The 21776-nt window shown below is 33.8% G+C and overlaps 1 protein-coding gene across 8 annotated transcripts in view; it reads left to right on the top strand.

The window, feature by feature from the left end:
• Nucleotides 1-21776, top strand: part of kmr (kramer) — a 1522801-nt gene that overhangs the window by 134905 nt on the left and 1366120 nt on the right. The window contains exon 1 of one of the 8 annotated variants that reach the window (XM_069824283.1): nt 9975-11212. The exons of the other annotated variants lie outside the window; for them this stretch is intronic. Within the exon in view, the coding sequence (XP_069680384.1) occupies nt 11076-11212 (137 nt within the window). The 5' untranslated portion in view covers nt 9975-11075. Of the gene's footprint in view, nt 1-9974; nt 11213-21776 lie in introns of those variants that run through there. 8 annotated transcript variants of the gene reach the window in all.

Genomic DNA, 21776 nt, shown 5'->3' with positions numbered 1-21776 from the left:
TCCTAACTCTCACAAACAAATAATTGATTAAATGGCGATCTTACTCATGTTAATTATGTAAGCATGTGTGGCTTACAGCTGTTTCGGTGTTACTTGACACCATCCTCAGAGCCTACTAGATCTCGTCGGCGCTATCTCAATTTCGCTGCCTGTTGTGTAGGTGCGTTCGTGTGATGAAGAGTTGTGTCAAATAGTGTGTGTGTTCTGAAATTGATCTGTGTGTTGAGAATTTGATTAGGAAGTGTTTTAGTGTGTCTGCATATTTCATATTGTTCTAGTGTGTTGAATTTTTTGGTTTTTGAGTTGTCTGTGTAGGATTTCCATGTCTGTATTTATGTTATTGTATGTTTGGTTAGCATTAGTTATGTGTTCGGCATATGTAGATGTATTGTGTCCTCTAGTTATTGCTTTAATATGTTCTATATATCGAGTTAGGAATGATCTGCCTGTCTGTGCAATGTAGAAACTGTCGCAACTATTACATGTGAGCTTGTATACGCCTGTGTAGTTGTATTTATTTGTTTGTGTTGTTTGTGTGTTGAGATGTCTTTGTAGTGTGTTTTCTGTTCTGTATACAATGTTGTATTTCTGTTTTCTGAATGATACAAAGAACACATTAAAGCAATAACCAGAGGACACAATACATCTATATATGCCGAACACATAACTAATGCTAACCACACATACAATAACATAAATACAGACATGGAAATCCTACACATACAACCCAAAAACCAAAAACTCAACACACTAGAACAATATGAAATATACAGACACACTAAAACACATCCTAATCAAATTCTCAACACACAGATCAATTTCAGAACACACACACTATTTGACACGACTCTTCATCACACGAACGCACCCACACAACAGGCAGCGAAGTTGAGATGGCGCCGAGATCTAGTAGGGTCTGAGGATGGTGTCAAGTAACACCGTAACAGCTGTAAGTCACACATGCTTACATAATTAACACGAGTAAGATCGCCATTTAATCTTTTATTTATATTCAAGTGTTAAAAGTAGTGTACGAAAGATTCAACATGGATCTCACAAACAGTTTATGAGCAGCTATTATACAGGTCATGTTTAGTTTAAACTAGCTTTAAATGAAATGTTACAGTTCAGAAAACAATAAATTACTGGAATCGAAATACATGTATCTTACTTGTGAATTATAAAGATTTCCTTCGTACTTTCTTCATAGAGAAAGCATTGTTGTTGTCATCAAAGTCGATCTGACGAAGCACATCATATTAGATGCAAATAAATATATTCAAACATATTCATTTTGAAACAAAATTGATTTTTGAAAGGCAGGCTGTGGTTTATTTTTAAGCATTGGTTTTGTTGGTGATATAATTATTACCAGTATTTCTTACTTCGATAGGAAGTATAAAGTAAATTGAAAAATAAACTCCAACTCTTTGCGGAATAAACCTTTCATATCGAATTATATAGTGCTCATGCTGCAAAGTGATTAAATAACATTATTGACGATATATTATATTGGAAATGTAACAGAGTTGTGGTTACTATTCATAGCGATAATATAATAAACACACATCCAATTTAATTTTCAAAAATGCATTCTCGTTTATACATGCAGTTAAATTTAAACAGTTTCATAGTATAATAACGTGATACCGGCATTAAAATATAACTATGCAGTTGCACACTTTTCTTTTACTCTCGCCACGACCATGACAATGCGATAACAAAACAATATGCGCCTCTCACAAGGTGTTCAAGAATAAACTTCAGAAAAGATTTACCTACAAGTGTTTTAAAAACAAATTTCACTGTAAAATGAATATGAAAAAAAGAAAAAGGAAGAGAAAGAGAGAGAAAAATGCCACCTCCTTGGAAGTTGCCACTAGGCACCTGCTTAGATTGTCTAGGCCTAAATCCGGCACTGCCCTCGGGCTCATTTCGCCAAATACCATCTCACTATCACTATTTCCATCGACGCTAAATAACCTAGTAGTTGATACAGCGTCATTAAATACTTACTTACTGGCTTTTAAGGAACCCGGAAGTTCATTGCCGCGCTCACATAAGCCCGCCATCATCGGTCCCTATCCTGAGCAAGATTAATCCAGTCTCTATCATCATATCCCACCTCCCTCAAATGCATTTTAATATTATCTTCCCATCTACGTCTCGGCCTCCCTAAAGGTCTTTTTCCCTCCGGCCTCCCAACTAACACTCTATATGCATTTCTGGATTCGTCCATACGTGCTACATGCCCTGTCCATCTCAAACGTCTGGATTTAATGTTCCTAATTATGTCAGGTGAAGAATACAATGCGTACAGTTCTGTGTTGTGTAACTTTCTCCATTCTCCTGTAACTTCATCCCTCCTACCCCCAAATATTTTCCTAAGCACCTTATTCTCAAACATCTTTAACCTATGTTCCTCTCTCAAAGTGAGAATCCAAGTTTCACAACCATAAAGGACAACCGGTAATATAACTGTTTTATAAATTCTAACTTTCAGATTTTTTGACAGCAGACTGGATGATAAAAGCTTCTCAACCGAATAATAACAGGTATTTCCCATATTTATTCTGTGTTTAATTTCCTCCCGAGTATCATTTATATTTGTTACTGTTGCTCCAAGATATTTGAACTTCTCCATCTCTTCAAAAGATAAATTTCCAATTTTTATATTTCCATTTCGTACAATATTCTCGTCACGAGACATAATCATATACTTTGTCTTTTCGAGATTTACTTCCAAACCTATCTCTTTACTTGCTTCATGTAAAATTCCCGCGTTTTCCCTAATCGTTTGTGGATTTTCTCCTAACATATTCACATCATCCGCATAGACAAGCAGCTGATGTAACACGTTCAATTCCAAACCCTCTCTGTTATCTTGGACTTTCCTAATGGCATACTCTAGAGCAAAGTTAAAAAGTAAAGGTGATAGTGCATCTCCTTGCTTCAGCCCACAGTGAATTGGAAACGCATCTGACAGAAACTGACCTATACGAACTCTGCTGTATTTTTCACTCAGACACATTTTAATTAATCGAACTAGTTTCTTGGGAATACCAAATTCAATAAGAATATCATATAAAACTTCTCTCTTAATCGAGTCATATGCCTTTTTGAAATCTATGACGTCGTTAAATAACCAAGAAAAAAACAGGGATTGCCTAGAAGACAAAGTACACTATTTACAAAATTTTCAATAGCGCATATTACATGGGTAATTTGTTATAGAGATCATGAACAGAAAGGTACATTTCTGACTTTCAGAATAACTTTGAAGTTTCCTGCATATAACTCTGGTCCTTGTGTGATTGTAATTGAGTTACAGTTTTGAGAAGTAGAATGTCCACACAGCCTTGTTTTGAGAAAACTTAGTAAAACTTCTTCTCTTATTCTTATTCTCCTGATGTAGCAGTTCCTTCGGTTTGTTTCGACTGTCAAGCTTCTTCCTCTGAAAATGTTGATCTACGTTCCGCTCACCTTTCAGGAGGTTTTTCTCCATCTCTCTTCCCATCTAAGAATCTTTCTTCTTTGGACCTTCTCACCATACGAGATGTATTCAGTTTATCTTCTAATAATAATTCCTGTCTTTTATAAATTTGATTGATGTCTCGGATTTTACTATTTGCTCTAATTTCAGTATTGAGTATTTTATCAAACAGTGTTTTTCTGAAATAGTCCTAAAATTGTTCATTGTATTGTATTTTATTGTATTGTATTTATTAACATTCCATGGTATTCATACATTGCTTCACAGCTAGAATATGGAACAAGTCAAAAAACTTAATACTGTTATAAAGTCTTAATTTATAGTCACAGTCTAGATGAAATATATACAGACGAGGTTTACAATATAGTCTACTAGTACAACACAAAGTTTTAGTATCAATTCATGAAGCATTATAGAATGTCATGAATTCACCTACAGAATAGAAGGCGTGAGAAATTAGGAAATTCTTTAATTTGGTCCTAAATAATCTTATGTTTTGAGTTTCATTTTTTATATCGATAGGGAGGCTACTAAAAAATTTTACTGCCATATAACGCACTCCTTTTTGATAGCACGATAGACTTGCCGATGGAGTATGAAAGTTATTTTTTGACGTGTATTTATGCTATGAACTGTTGAATTAGTTACAAAGTTATCACTATTACAAACGAGGAAGATTATTAATGAAAAAATATACTGACAAGCCATGGGCATTATTTGTAGTTTTTTAAAAATAGTCCTACACGATTCCCTAGATTTGGCACCTACTATTATTCTAATTAGGCCTACTCTTTTTTGTAATAGGAATATACTGTTACTATCTGTGGAATTTCCCCAGAATATTATTCCAAAACTCATTACCGAGTGGACGTATGCAAAGTATTTTTTTTTTTTTACGTTATTGATATTTACTATCTTTTGCATAGATCTAATAGCAAAAAGTGCTGAATTTAGTTTGGGGATAATTTCTTTAATATGATTTTTCCAATTTAACACATTATCGATTTTTAAGCCAAGAAATTTGGTTGTTGTTGTTTCTAATAGGGATCTATTATTAATTATTGCGCATGAAATTTGCAAGGTTGAATTTGGACAGGATTTAAATTGAATTATGTTAGTTTTGTTACAATTTAATACTAATTTATTGACTGAGAACCAGTCACATATTTTGGAGAGAATTTCTTCACAGGTGCTGAGTTTTTGTTTAGCTTTCACTGTATCATCTCTGGTTTCTTCTGCATATGTTCCAAAGTTGTTCTAACTTCCGTGTTGTAAATTCTAATTTTTAAATTGGTTTATTTTACGACGCTTTATCAAGTGCGGTGGTTATTTAGCGTCTGAGTGATATTATGAAGGTGATGGTGCTAGCAAAATGAGTCCAGGGTCCAACGCTGAAATTTACCCAACATTTGCTCTTAATGGGTTGAGGGAAAACCTCGGAAAAAACCTGAACCAGGTACCTTATCCCAGAATTTGAACCCGGACCCACTCGTTTTACGGTCACATATGCTAACCATTACTCCACAGAGGTAGATGTAAATTCTTACTTTACTTTCAACTGCCCAATATTTGTTGCGTCAAATGCTATCTTTAATGCACCTTGATATTTCTGCTGTCTTGTCAGCTTATTGTTCACTTCTTTGTATAAATTATTGCTGTTCATTATGTGAAAACCCAAATAATCAGTTCTGATACCAAGCCACCGGCGTAGCTCGGTCGGTTAATGCGGGTTAGGGCACTTGCCTGCCGATCCGGAGTTGTGCTCGGGCGGGGGTTCGATTCTCGCTTGGGCTGATTGCCTGGTTGGGTTATTTCCGAGGTTTTCCCCAACCGTAAGGCAAATATCAGGTAATTTATGGCGAATCCTCGGCCTCATCTAGCCAAATATATCGCTGCCACCAATTCCATCGAGTCTAAATAACCTCGTAGCTGATACAGCGTCGTTAAATAACCAAGTAAGAAATATTCTGATAACTGTTATGTGAGTTTATAACCTGAAAACTACTGCTCTTATGACTTTATAATCACATTACTAAGGAGCGGATTCCTATGTAATTAAATATTCTTTTTGCGTGTGATAAAACACAATTAACAAAGTTAAGAATTCCGAACATGAAGTTTCAAGTTTAAAACCCGAATTTTATTTCACATAAAACACATATTTTCACAAAAAAGTTATGTAAATACATATTTTCAGGAAATCGATTATAAACACATAAATCTTGGAGTTTTTTTTACTTAAATAATTTTTTATAAGAACTTTTCAATATTTTAAAACTAAATCAGTTATATCACTCAGAAGTACGTTATCTTTTTTAAGAATTCTTGGTTGCTTCGTGTTTCTAAGCGCTGTGTGGTGTATCCGTGATCCATTTTCGTAATAGTATCGCCTCAAGTATTGAGAACTGCTAGGAAGTATATCAGTGATATTATTAGAGAATAAATTAACATGGACAAGGAGGAAAGATGTTGTAACACATAATCAGGAATGTTTATTGTTGCTGAAAATGTTTTAATTCCATGCTTTGTTTGCCAAACAACAGATAAGAGCTCCTGTATTAATATTAGGCTATTTAATTTGAACAAATCTCTCGTCTCTCACTCATGCCTGTCAAGTAAGGCAATACATCTTGTTGTGATTCCCTGTTATCGGGCTTCGTCAATCGATATCCTTCAAGATATACTGAAAGATGATTATTTAAAAAACGATTTGGCTTTCCTATTAGCAAATTTAAGCTTTTTGTGTTACACCATAAAAAAAAACTCGAAACATCCAAAAACCTGTTGTCTGAAAAAGGGAAGTGCGTGCCGTGGAAATTAAACTAGACTCGCTACCAGGTTCAGAAGCACAATTACTAAGGGACAAATTCCAGAATGTGTTTGGGAAAAACAGTGGATATAAAAAAATGTGTAAAGTTGCTCAAGTATTGGAGGATGTGCCTGTAGGTGAAATTGACGGTGTATGTGTTTGTGACATTCCTCTCTTTAAATATGCACGTCTGTCGTCCTGTGATGTGGAAAGATCGTTTTCACGGTATAAGTCGTCGATCAGAGATAATCGGCATGCATTTGTGATGGAGAATTTGGAGATGACCTTTGTTGTTCACTGCAATTCTCGGCCAACTACTAGCATTCATGTGTGGTTGGTGAGTACCTAGTAACATTTTTTTTTCAGGCTAAGTAAGGTATTTTTGTCATATGAAAAAATATTTTTTTTTTTATTTTTAGCAAATATTTTCGTACTTTTTAGCACATAAAAAATAAATATATTTAAATTTTTTAGCACATAAAAATCCGCTCCCTACTTATCAGCCTGTTCCAGCAGATAGGAAATCTCTCCACCTCTTTTTAGGTCTTCCAGGGCTTCTTCTCCCTCTTGGCACCCCTTCTTTTATTCTTCTTACTAGTCTATTCAACTGCATGCGTTCAACATGCTTATTCCATTCATCTCTTCTTCTAGCAGTCCACTTCTCAATAGGCTGAATATTGCAGATATCTCTAATTTCTGTATTTCGTGCTCTATCCAATTTGGTTTTATCTGTTATATTCTTAAAACTTTCATTTCTGTTACATTCATAATTTGTTTTGTTTTTATTGTGTCTGATATAGTCTCTACAGCATAAGTCATGATTGGTCTCACCATTGTTTTATATATTCTGACTTCCATTTCCCTTCTTAAATATTTATTTTTCCAGATGTAACAAGTGAGATATCCTGAAACAGCTGCAGCCTTATTAACTTGAGCCCTCACTTCTTCCTTTAATTTATTGTAGGCCTAAACCGTGATATCTGTCAATCAAACTACATTTAAGTCCTTTTGTTACATTTTTCAATCATTCCAATAAAAATGTAATCTATTTTGTGTCACAGGAAGAAAACTCGTTTACTTGAATGTATTCAGAAAAACAATGTAGCCTTTCTAGATGAAAAATATTCAAAGGTATTAAAAAAAGACTTCTTTAGTCCTCATTTTGTTCCATAATCGGATGCTTTTTCGTATTGGAAGTTCACATCCATATTTCGTTCTAAAATTAGAATGAATGACCATAACAAACTTTGGCTCGACTAACCAAAACACGAATTATTTACTGAACTCTGTCAAGGTCACCAGCTGGTGCATGCGCTTGAATTTAGTGTGGATGTAACTTCGAGAGATTCTCTTTGCCATGGTGAAAACCGGATTTTTTTATGAATACTTTTCGATACTCTTCTCTTAATTTTGCATACCTTCCATCTGGATACTTAAAACAGAGTCATCTATTGGGGGCGGATGTCGATGACCTAATAATAGTCGAAAAATGACCAATAAAATATCCTATATTTAAAACATACCCTAAGATTACAAAAAGAAAATCCTTTGAAGTTAATAAATTAAAGGCATGTGACTGTATATGGACAGATAATGAACACAAAAGAACGGATAGTTTTTAAAAGAAATAAAAATTACTCTCTTATTTCTGTCGATCTTCTATTAAAAATAATTCTCAGTTAATAAAAATTCACAAACAAAATAGGAATGAATAGTTTAAAAAATGTATCTTAATTTTTATCTCAGCAATTCATAATGGACTGCCACCGTGGTGTAGTGGCTATAGCGCTGGACTTATAATCCTGTGGACCCGGGATTGATCCCCGGTGTACCCCCCTATTTATAACTTGTGTTGAGCAAGCCCGTGATCCAGGTAACGCAGGGATTTTCTCCGGGAGCTCCGGTTCTCCTTTGGCAATCCAACAAATCTCTATATTCATCTCATATCATCGCGGGTGTAGCGTAGACCAGCCTCCTATGGCGCACCCATGGCAACGACTGTGTCCGTAAATTGGTCTACATGACTGACTTCATATGAGTGAATGACGTAAGTCAAGTACTCACCATTAGTAACAAAACAACAAAGAACAAAACATTCATAATGGCCCATAAAAATTTAACTACGTAATAGAAATATTAATATATTATATTATGTGTGGCAGTAATATGTTGTACCATGCACCTATGTAATACAGTTTTTATTCAGAAGGAAATAATTATTCAAACCATCAATGAAGTCATTTTATCCCGCTGTAAACAATGATATCTTTGCTGACATTAATGTCGATTGTCTATAAAGGTGGGGGCCTTAACCTTCCTCCACTCTCAGGGTCTATTTTATTTGCAATGGGCTTGACTTAATAATAATAATAATAATAATAATAATAATAATAATAATAATAATAATAATAATAATAATACTTATGGCTTTTAAGGAACCCGGAGGTTCATTACCGCCCTCACATAAGCTCACCATCGGTCCCTATCCTGTGCAAGATTAATCCAGTCCCTACCATCACATCCCACGTCCCTAAAATCCATTTTAATATTATCCTTCCACCTACGTCTCAGCCTCCCCAAAGGTCTTATTCCCTCCGGCCTCCTAACTAGCACTCTATATGCATTTCTGGATTTGCCCATACGTGCTACATGCCCTGCCCACCTCAAACGTCTGGATTTAATGTTCCTAATTATGTCAGGTGAAGAATACAATGTGTGCAGTTTTGTGTTGTGTAACTTTCTCCATTCTCATGTAACTTCATCCCTCTCAGCCCCAAATATTTTCCTAAGAACCTTATTCTCAAACACCACTAATCTCTGTTCCTCACTCAAAGTGGGAGTCCAAGTTTCACAACCATTTAGAACAACCGGTAATATAACTGTTTTATAAATTCTAACTTTCAGATTTTTTGACAGCAGACTAGATGACAAAAGCTGCTCAACAGAATAATAAGAGGCATTTCCCATATTTATTCTGCGTTTAATTTCCTCTCGAGTGTCATTTATATTTGTTACTATTGCTCCAAGATATTTGAATTTTTCCACCTCTTCGAAGGATAAATCTCCAATTTTTATATTTCCATTTCGTACAATATTCTAGTCACGAGACATAATCATATACTTTGTCTTTTCGGGATTTACATCCAAACCTATTGCTTTACTTACTTTAAGTAGAATTTCCGTGTTTTCCCTAATCGTTTGGGCTTGACTTTATCCTTTGTAAAATTCGTTACAAAAAGTTTAATTTAAATTACATATTAGAACTTAATAATTAACTATCATATGAAGGTTGACTGGTTATTGGTTCGTAGTAAATAAAAAAAAAAGTTTTATATGGGGAGAAAGCGAAAATTTAACTACAAATAATAATAATAATAATAATAATAATAATAATAATAATAATAATAATAATAATAATAATAATAATAATAATAATCTCTGGAAGGGAAATAATTTTATTTGAGAGGAAATTTGTCCTCGTGACCATCTCTTTTATTTCACCACTGAATGGCATAAATTAGACGTCTCATCACGTTTGTAAAGAAGTAACCGTCTTGGGAGCTCTGGGTCCATGTGCACGGAACAGGTAGTAGCGCGGCGAGGCTAGAGGGAGTTGCACTCTGTGGAGTAGGAAGGTAAAAGCCAGCTTGGGCAAGCGGCAGGCAAGCAAGCCAGTGATGCAGTGGGCAGTTGCCAGGACGGCTGTTGCCACAGCAACCTGCCGCGACAAACTCTTGTTTTTGAGCTCACGTAAAATATTCTGCAACTAGAAAATACCGCGTAAGTGTTAATATCGCAAAGAACGAGTGCTGGAAGTTACAACGTTGTGATTTCGTGTGTTAAACATGCATGCAGAGATAACAAAGTGAGTGGTTTGTTTCTGTTTTAGTGGCGGGCACGAAGTGTTGCTTTGAAACGGAAAGAAAGAAAAGTTATTTGCTCAAGACTTAATGCGTGTGTACATAAAGTAATATATAAGTGTTTTATCTCTCAGATTAGGAGTTAAGAAATTACTTTTCCGTAGTAAAAGAATCCCACGATAGTAGTGAAATAAGCGGGAGATGTAATCTTGAAGGAATTTTTTATTGCACACAAAGTTTGTGTAGTAGCCATCTTCTGGGCTGGTTTCACTAAGTGAGTTTATAGCTGAACGTAAAATTTTAATAAAGGAACTTTTGTGTTTTCCTCTTAGGCCTATATTATTGTTATTTTAGCTCAGGGATAACAACAGCCAACGTTAATTCAACTTTTAGTTAAACGAGTGAAATTTTTTACCAGATGTTCGTTAGTGAATGTAGAAAATAAAATAGTAATTATATCAGTCGGTTGACATTTAGATTAGAAATGTAGAGTTTGCATTAGAAAACATGAAGAAAACCATTAGTGACGTATAAATATATATATAAAAAAGTGTTAACTAGCCGCCACTGTTAGTTTCAGAGCGTACCTTTCATGTTTTGCATTCTTGCCGTGAAGATAGTGACGTAACGATACAACTTATCTTTTTATCGCCAAGAATGTGATGACGTGTGTTCTTTTTTTAAATATATTCACGTGGTGCTAGTGTGTAAACGAACAATGTCGGAATATAAGTGAAGAATTGACTTAATTAACGTATGAATTGAGTAATAATAATAATTAGCAACGAGTGTATTAAACTTAGAATTAATGTTTTTGTTGCAAGAGGCGCCAAATAGTGCAAGTAGATATCGCCATAGTGATGATAATGCGCGTCTCACCTCGAGCTGCTAAACAAAAGAATACAGTATTGCGATGGCAACAAAAGACGATCAACACAAACATAATCACTATCGTCCTGTGAAATCACAACAGCAGCAGAATCATCCGTTGCCAACAGAAGCAAGTAATGATGTCATCAGAGACAACAGAATTGTATCCCCTACAACAAGGTAAGAAGTATGTTCTGTGTGGGAATTAACACAGCATAAATACGGATATATGACAACATAGCCTATGAATCTTTCAACATTAATTTTGTTGTTTGTGCTCAAGGTTGTTTTTAATGATACAAGCGCTGGCGGACAACCTGTGTAAGTAGCGTTGGTAATCTCGGAACTTCGATTTGTAAAATGAAGGTACTCCCATTTGACTTAATGTGTTTGGACGCGAAAATGTTTCGAAGACCTTGGCAGTTAACGTTGCGGTAAGGATGCCCTTAATCAGTAAACAATGTGGGTTTATACCATGAAAATATTTTTATGAAACTTGAAAAACTTAAGTATACGGTTACCTCGCTGCCAAAAATTATCTTAAAATACTAAAAAGAGCAAATTTGTCTGTGTTTGTCGAATACGCATCATCATGCTTACGAAAAGGCACTTTTCAGTGCCAATAATTTATTTTGTGCGCACAAGGTTGGAGTTTTGTAGGAAGACTGCAAGGAAGGTAACCGCGTTCAGAAGTTCATCCAACTTGATATGCACGTTCATAAAGCGTTAGTGTTTCTATATTTTAAAGTTTAGTGGACCGGGTTCGACTTTTTTTTTATTTTAGTAGGTTATTTTACGACGCTTTATCAACATCTTAGGTTATTTAGCGCCTGAATGAGATGAAGGTGATAATGCCGGTGAAATGAGTCCGGGGTCCAACACCGAAAGTTACCAGCATTTGCTCATATTGGGTTGAGGGGAAAACCCCGGAAAGAACCTCAACCAAGTAACTTGTCCCGACCGGGAATCGAACCCGGCTACCTGGTTTCGCGGCTAGACGCGCTAACCGTTACTCCACAGGTGTGGACCCCGGTTCGATTCTCAGCATCGAAGGGCATATATTGATGAAACATCAATATTTTTCTTGTAACTTTAAAACGATGCATTTTACTACAGTAATTCATTTTATGTTGTAAAAAAACAAAGCATGTAATTTTTATGTTGCATTTTTTAAATTTCTTTTTTTAATTTTGTCCGATACGTTATTTTTTTATTTTTTCATTTTTGGGGTGCTAATTTTTTTTTCAAATTCCTTTTGATTATTAAAGTATTGTTTTTTTTATTATTTTTTGTTTTCCAGCAGTCTTACATACAAACCGTAATTGTTGCTTTTCCACTAATTATTTAATATTTTCCTGGTTGCTTATCTCCAGTCGGTGATTATAATGATCGATAAACTGACAAATATTGTGACGAAGATAGATTTTATATTCAAAAGGATATAATTATTGAAACTGCCAGTGAAGTTATATTCTATCCTTATCCCACTGCAAACAATAACATTCTGCAGTTCAAAACGAATATTTTCTAAACTTTGTTTTTACAAAAAAAGTGAAATTTTCAGATATGTTTATTTAGTAGCCTTACAGGTACTGAAACAATGTTTTCGTAAATTTAATATATAGTAAATACGTATTACTGAAGATGTTTATTGAAAATGTTGAAAATATTCGCATGGAAAATGTTTGTAAGGAAATGAATTTAGAAAGCAACTACTGTTACATCATAAGCAGAAGATATGTGCCCATGTATTGGTAAAACGTCAGCTTTATAGCTTCAGCAGAATTCGAGAAAATAATTTGATAATCTGATGATAGGAAGTTGCATACCAATATCACCTTAAAAGGATAATGCGATAAGAGTTTTGTTATGTAATATTAGTTACAGTTAAAACATATTCCTACATAGGTAACTTTGCTTTGTAGTATAATATTGTTTTGGTAATTTCCTAGAAGACGGGCAAAATCCAACATGACTGACGAAAACTACCAAAAACCTTCTGCCAACTATGAAGTTCAAATGTCACTAAACATCGCAAAATCAAAGATGAAAAATCAAATATATATTCATATTTTTAAAGGAGAACAAGCCCTCCAAAAAAATTAAAATATATTTAATTTCTCGCCTTTGATTTTTTTGGCGTTTGGTGGCATTCGAACTTCATAGTTGGTAGTACTTTTCTGGCAGTTTTCGTCCGTACTTTACCCCCAAAAATCACTAAAACACAAAACAAAACATAATAATTTATCATCTTATCAAATAAAATTCAATTCTCATCGACGTCTTCAACGACAACCTCTTCACTTCCAGTACAAATGACACAGGCTTTAAGGCAATCTAAACTTAAACCATGCAGGCAACAAAGAACTAAGCCAACACTTTGTCGTACAGTCAACTTTGCATAAATAAACCACGTGTTTACACTAAATGAAATTCTCTTCGAACACTTATTACATCTTAACTTCTACAGAAAATTCAGTAAATAATTCCTTTAAACCACAGGAAAACAGTTTTCTTCTCAACATTCAACACAATCCTTCTTCACCAGCGAAAGAACTAAACCAAAATCGACACAAAATCTAATAGATAAATTTCAGAACACGGTTTCCTTCCTTTCCCTCTTACTTCAAAATTCCAATCTTGTGCACACAAAATAAATTATTGGCACTGAAAAGTGGCTTTTCGTAAGCATGATGATGTGCATTCGACAAATGCAGACAAATCTACAATGTAACACCACTCACGTCAAACAACCAAGAACAACAGGACAACGTCATTATCCATGAAAAATTAATGAAAATTCTAGAATAAATGATAACTATAACCAATCAAATCGAAAGAAAATCATAAAATGAGAATCTTTCAATAGCTTTTAGCCATCAGGCATAACATAACACCACTCACGTCAAACAACCAAGAACAACTGATAACGTCATTATCCATTCAAAATTAACGAAAATTCTAGAACAAATGACAACTATAACCAATAAAATTAAAAGAAAATCACGGCGACACCTAGTACAAAAACCTAGAACTAACATGTAAAAGTCACTAAAAGATCACTAACATTTAACTCTGAAATAAAGAAGTTGGTAATACTTACTATATTCAACCAAGTGCCCGTCTTCTATGAAATTACCATTGTTTTTATTAGTTTATTGATTACTTTTATAATGCTAAAAATACCATCAATATCAATTCCAACTTATTATATTATATTGTCTCTTTCTTCGGAATGTCATTTTCTTTATAAATGTTGTGTTTAATTCACTGGAATTTATGTGAATATTCCTTCTTAATTCTTTATTATGTTATTAACGTTTAAAACACAACTGCGATATTAAGAAATTGATAGTAGTACTTTTGTTTTATAATGCCAAACAGAAAGAAGCTATATAAAAATAACGACATAAAATTTCACGTTCCGTTTGAAGTTTGCACATCACTGTTTTTCTTAATCTAACAGGCTGCTTATTCATATACACAATCCTTCCTCCTTCCTTCGCTTGATGCCTACGGACGAAGTCAAGGTCAGAAAAATGCGCTTGCTTTGACATCTCTGACTCAGGTAGAGTATGAAAGTCAAGGAATATTATTGACCGTAAAAAATCGATCAGATGGGAATGGGTATTTAAGAGTTGTTAATTCATTAAAAAAGTGAATCTGATACAAAGTTAGTACAAATTAATTATTTCCTGGAATATATCTATAAAATACAATAATAAATACATAAATAAGGATATAAATGAATAACTAATAATGAAAGAACGGAAGAAAGGAAAGAAAGAAAGAAAGAAAGAAAGAAAGAAAGAAAGAAAGAAAGAAATATATTCCAGCAATATCCTTAATATTTGGTCCGTTTTCAAGGCGTTGAATAATATTTACTTTGTGAGAAATAATCAGATATTAACGTTTTTGTGACATGATGCCTTACCAATATGCGTGTGCTTGAATTCTCATCACAACAGATCTCGTTATACTACTTTGCTGCTTTCTTTCGACTCAAACGCATTCTGCTAAATCGGAGAAGCAATTTACTAAAAATAAATGTGTTGTAATTACTAATTTTCAAGTCAAATGGGTGAATGTTGTAAGAGTTGCCTCAGACATCATGCCGTGCATGATTTATCTATAGTCGTGTAATGGAATCATGCAATTATTGCGATTGGTACACAGTAAGTGTCTCGCAAACGTCTCTGTTGTTACGAAATTCTAGACGTGACAGAGGCATGATTTAGGTGGTGGGGGCAGGGTAAGTTAATTGTCATCCTCCCTGAGTTTGACAAAAATATAATTGAGTAATACTACTATGAAAAATGTGAGAACTACTTACTTTTAACATTAAAATATGCCACATTTATAAGCGCTTAAGAAATAAAAGACGAAATAGTTAATGAATGGTCAAATGAAACCAAGGCATTACCCTTTGCTACATTAGTAGTTGTTAATATTATAAATAAAACTACAAATATTTTGTTAATTTATCAACAGTAATCTCACTAGAGGTTTTGATTTATCTAGAGAAAATCAAAACTCGAGTGGGATTTAATTGACTATTACACGATTAGAAGAAAGTATATAAAGATTATAAGTAACAAAGTACTCCAATACAATAAAATATTAATTGACTTACGAAAATAAACCAGTCTTCAAATGTATTATTGCACCATTACGCTAGATGGCAATTGTGCCAACTCATTGAACTCTGTAGACGGTTACTAGTCAAGAAAGCTTTGTTGATACAGTTTCATTTTTATTAAGACAGTTGCATTCCACTTCAATTATCCGAATCCCAACGTAATCAACGTCACTTGACAGATGATTTTCAATAAATCTTAATATTAAACAATCTCTGATACGTGACTATCCATAATATCATATATCAGAAGCTATAACATAACCTAACTAATATACACAAGTGTTAGAAAAGTTTTAATTAACGACGACGACATAAAAAATAAACATGAATAATTTTAAAAGGAATAATTATTGAATGTACAATTTTCAAATTTGAATGTGGTTGGTGGTTCAATTGATATTATATTGGACGTGTGCGTAATAGAAGTGGAACTCGTTGATTTAGGCCTACATGGTGTATTCAACTTATTCAGGATTTCAGAATGAATAATTTTAAAAGGAATAATTATTAAATGTACAATTTTCAAATTTGAATGTGGTTGGTGGTTCAATTGATGTTATATTGGACGTGTGCGTAATAGAAGTGGAACTCGTTGATTTAGACCTACATGGTGTATTCAACCTATTCAGGATTTCCGAATGGTGCTCTTCATTTATTTGTAAATCGGATTTCAGAAGATGCATAGGTATGATCAGTGATTTTTATTAATTCTTGTTCTTGAATGCCAATGCGAGTCATATTTGAAACTGCTGTGCATCGACTGGAGTGGTTTGTAATTTTATATATATATATATATTTATTTTTGACGTCCAGACCAGCGCAGTTTCAAATGTTGGCAAACAAAGAAACAAATGCTAGGGACGCGATAAAATTAAACAAGTGCTAGGGACGCGATAAAATTAAACAAATGCTAGGGACGCGATAAAATTGTGCGATAAGCAGCCATGATTGGTCGAAATACGTCCTTTCGTACCGTTTTATTGGTCAAAAGTAGTATGACGTAGTAAGAGTGTAATAGTCAATAAAATTGTGTTCATTTGTTCGCACCTACGTCATTAATAGTAAGTGCATGAATATTACGTATCGTGTATGTAGGATAAGAAGTTAAAACTAGGTCTATGTGTGGAAACTGGAAATGTACTTTTCATTCATTCATTTCATAGTGTTCTGTCCAAGGGTAGGTCTTTCATTGCAAACTCAGCATTCCAATATTTCCTATTTTCCGCCTTTTTCTTAGTTCCCGCATATGACCCATGTATATCTTAATGTTGTCTGTCATTTGATATCTTCTTTGTCTCGAAATTTTCTCCCGTTTACCTTTACGTCCAGTGCATGCTTCAGTAGACAGTTTCTTCCTAGTCAGTGACCAAATTAATTCCTTTTTCTCTAAAGTGGAGTAAACTCGATTTCACTGAGCAATTAACTAACTAAAGCCTGCTAGACTGCCTGAATTGTCTATATAAGAGTTAGTTTTTGTTAGTAAGACCGTAATAAATATGTTCATATATTTTATAGCTTATATCACAGCCTGAATAATTGAAGTGCTGTACCTGTTCTATTATTAGTCTATATTTTCAGTAACTACCTTAGCTCTTGAGGGGGTGTTTCCAGAAATTTTTTATATAAAAGCTGGATAATGAGACATTTCTAAGAGCCGCATACAAACAACAGAAATTAAAATTTTAAAAGTGGTACCTTATTGGTATCACTTGTGAGATTCAGACCTGTCTTCGGACAGTTGACTAAAGAGTTAAAAAAAATGCACCAAATTAGAAAAAAAAATCAAATGAGCAGATAAGAGAAAAATTGGAATCTCTCCAATGGCTGAAATTTGAGTGAAATATGAACAGAAATGGAAAAATCATTTATACAGAATAGACAGCAACAGATTACTATTACTATTACACTTTTATTACGTCATACTACTTTTCACCAACAAAACGGTACTAAAAGACGTGTTTCAACCTATTATGGCTGTTTATCGCTATAATTTTATCACTTCCCTAGCATATGTTTCATTGTTTGCCAACATTTCAAACTCCAAATCCTTTACTGTAGGCTATTATAAAACATGCTTTGTGATCGTCAGTTTCCCGCATAGATAGCCTATGAAAATGGCGGCTCCGTTCAAACCAACGAGTTAGATACTATAGAGAGGCCAAAGACCTCAGAAAGTTGAAGATAATTGAACATTGGTCCGCCATGTTTCGGTTAGTCAAAACAAAGGGGCGTGGCTCGGATGTTGTAGGAAATGACTGTGATGAAGTTAGTATTATTGTGAATTGAGTTACATATTAAGACTATGTTAATAAGTAAAAAGTAAAATACACACAAAACTTTACTTTTTATAACAGCTGTAGGCCTATGTTTTATTAGTTTCACTAAAGATGGCCTAGATATTAAATGACAAGCTAAACTCAATGCAACGAAAGCAAAGCACCTAAAGATGGATGAAGAAGAAGAAAAATAAATAATTTTTTGACTTCGTCACAAATTTAATCACCTTATACCTAATCTAACCTAATATGAAATTATGTAATTCAGTACTCACCAGTTGATTTCAAGAGAGACGACGTATGTAACTAATAGGAGTAAAATATAGGAAAGGTAGTGGCGAAAATAAAATATATATATATATATATATATATATATATATATCCAGTAATTAAGTTATTGAGAAAAATTCATTTGAAATTGGAATTAACACAGAGAACTTTTGAAAACTGTAATTATTAAAGCTACAAATAACATCTTAGCATGCAACATAATAATTAAGTGAGACTAGTGGCCAACAGGTTTGGAGCTCACATATTTAGTTTTGTACAGCCCCCAAACTCCTTGAAACGACGCGATTTGCGTACCTTTTAAATTTGTCCTCCCAATTCTCTTTCGATTTTTAGATTTTTCGAATAATTAAAGAATAACACTAATAGAAACTTACTCATGATCATAACTCACCACATTTATTGAAACGATAAGTGTTATCAGAAACAACAGGAGCCACAGCTAGGTACACTTCTTTTCGCGTGATGGAGACATCATGTGGTCTAATATAATTTGAAACAAATATTGTCGCGTGATAGAGACATCGTGTAGTTTAATATAATTTGAAACAAACATTGATCTCTCACGTGTCTCGCAACTAGGCAGATGCTTTTGCAGAATACAACTGTTCTTACATTATTTTGAACAATAATGACAAATTGTGTGTGATGCAAGTGCTAACTTTCCTCTTTGGTAACAAAAAGAGCCCTACGCATTAATAAAAAGAAAATTGGAGTAGGCCCTATAAACACAATAAATACTAACTCTTGATGGTACAAACTTATTAATACAGATATTTCGCTTATGCTCAGTCTGTCTTATCTTATAATGCTCTGCGGCAATGGTACCTGTATTGAGAAGGTTTAATTATCCAGCAACGAATATTATGATTTACAGTACATTTAATTTCAATCCGAGGGAATGAGACATTTTTGGAAATTTTAAAGTCTTAATTATTACTTTTTCATTTATAAATCAGCTTTTTACAAAACCTATAGCGAAATGTTTAAATTAAATATTGATGTATCTGAAAAATATAATACATGTACCAACTCGTTGCAGTGTACCTTTGATAAGCACTCCTTGCGGAGGCTGGCGGTACTATAGACCGCCATGTTTTTTAGGGAACGATCCATAGTACTGTTGGCCTCTGCAGGGAGCGCTTATCAGAGGTCTTCAGCCCCTCTATAGTATCTAACTCGTTGGTTCAAACATTTTGGTGAAGGTAACATTAGTGAAATAGAATTTTTATAAGTCAATTAATATCTATTTTATTGTATTGTTGCTGTTTAGTCAACTGTCCGAAGACAGGTTTGAACCTCATAAGTAACACCAATAAGGCATCACCCATGATACAACTAGGGCAGGAGAAAGGGTGGTCAGTTCCTTTCCACCTCTAATGCATACATCGCCGATTAGCTACATATTCCACTAATCAAACTTGAGCTGTATACAAACACTTGTTCTTCTTCTGACATATTTTAGATGTACTGTCTGATAATAAGTAATTATATATTACATATCAGCTAGGATCTCAACCAGATATTTTTATTGTATTAGAGTACTTTATTTCTTCTCGTCTTTAGGCCTATAACCTATATTTCCTTCTGTTTTTATCACCTCGCTACCATTCGTTTTCTTTGTTTGCCAACATTTCAAACTGCAAATTCTTTACGGTACTAAAAACATGCTTTGCGGTCGTCATTTGTTTACCGCATAGGCTATAAATAGTCAACTGAAAATGGTGGGGTCCAGTATTTTATTTCTTCTAATCTTTAGGCCTATAGCCTATACTTTCTTCTGTTTTTATCACTTCCCTATCATTTGTTTTTTTGTTTGCCAACATTTCAAACTGCAAAAATTCTTTACGGTACTAAAAAACGTGTTTTGCGAACTTCATTCGTTTACCACAAAGCCAATAAATAGTCAACTGAAAATGGCGGCTCCGTTCGAACGTTTTGGTGAAGCTAACATTAGTGAAATAGAATTTAGTAAGTCAATATTTTATTGTATTAGAGTACTTCATTTCTTCTAATATTTATATACTGTAGACTACCTTCTTCTAATCGTGTAATAGTCAATTAAATCTCACTCGAGTTTTGATTTTCTCTAGACTATTATACTTTTGACCAATAAAACGGTACGAAAGGACGTCTTTTAACCAATCATGGATGCTTATCGCATAATTTTATCGTGTCCCTAGCATGTGTTTAATTTTATCGCTTCCCTAGCATTTGTTTATTTTTATCACTACCCTAGCATTTGTTTCTTTGTTTGCCAACATTTCAAACTGCACTGGTCTGGACGTCAAAAAAAAAAAAAACAAAACAAAACAAAACAAAACAAAAAACAAACAAACAAAATTACAAACCACTCCAGTCGATGCACAGCACTTTCAAATATGACTCGCATTGGCATTCAAGAACAAGAATTCATAAAGATCACTGGTCATAGCTATGCAACTTTCCTGAAATCCTATTTACAAATAAATGAAGAGCATCATTCGGAAATCCTGAATAAGCTGAGGAATACACCATGTACATCAACGAGTTCTACTTTTACGCACACGTCCAATATAACATCAACTGAACAACCAATCACTCAATCATTCAAATTTGAAAATTGTACATTCAATAATTGTTCCTTTTAAAATTATTCATAATATTTTTTATTTCATCATCGTTAATTAAAACTTTTCTTGCTTATTTCATCGTCCCTAATGAAAACTTTTCTAACACCTATTTATATTATTTAGGTTATGTTATAGCTTCTGCTATATGATATTATGGATATTCACGTATCAGAGATTGTTTAATATACTAAGATTTATTGAAAATCATCTGTCAAGTGACGTTGATTACTGGGATCGGAATAATTGAAGCGGAATGCAACTGTTTTAATAAAAATGAAACTGAATCAACAAAGCCTTCTTGACTAGTAACCGTCCACAGAGTTCAATGAAGATTCCATAGTTGGCACAACTGATAACAAGAAAACAGCTACTGTCATCGAGCGTAATGTTGAGATGGTACAGTAATACATTTGAAGATAGTTGTATTTTCGTAAGTCAATTAATATTTTATTGTATTGGAGCACTTTATTACTTCTAATCTTTATATACTTTCTTCTAATCGTGTAATAGTCAATTAAATCCCACTAGAGTTTTGATTTTCTCTAGATAAATCAAAACCTCTAGTGAGATTACTGTTGATAAATCAAAACCTCTAGCGATATTACTGTTGAAAAATAATGGATTGCCAACCTACAGTATGAAGGTCAATAGGTAGACCGAAGCCTAATCCTAGAAGGGAATAAGGAGGAAAAGTTATTACAAGTCAAATTTTTTGCTAAATAACTTTTAATGTTTTCGCAAATTGTATTTTATGTCACATAAAAATAATTAACGTACTACATTTTTAACGCTTAAAAATCCCCTCCCTAGTAATGAATAACGTGTAATGCAGGTGGTAGAATACAAAGGTAGTGTGTTGTGTAATGCAGTGTTGTTCACCCTTGGAATCGTCTAGTATTCGTGGTCCGCGGAGCATCACTGCGGCCTGG

Source organism: Periplaneta americana, chromosome 4 (assembly GCF_040183065.1).
Source record: "Periplaneta americana isolate PAMFEO1 chromosome 4, P.americana_PAMFEO1_priV1, whole genome shotgun sequence".
Classification (NCBI taxonomy): Eukaryota; Metazoa; Arthropoda; class Insecta; order Blattodea; family Blattidae; genus Periplaneta; species Periplaneta americana.
Note: the sequence above shows the minus strand (reverse complement) of the source record. Positions and strands in the feature narration are given on the sequence as shown.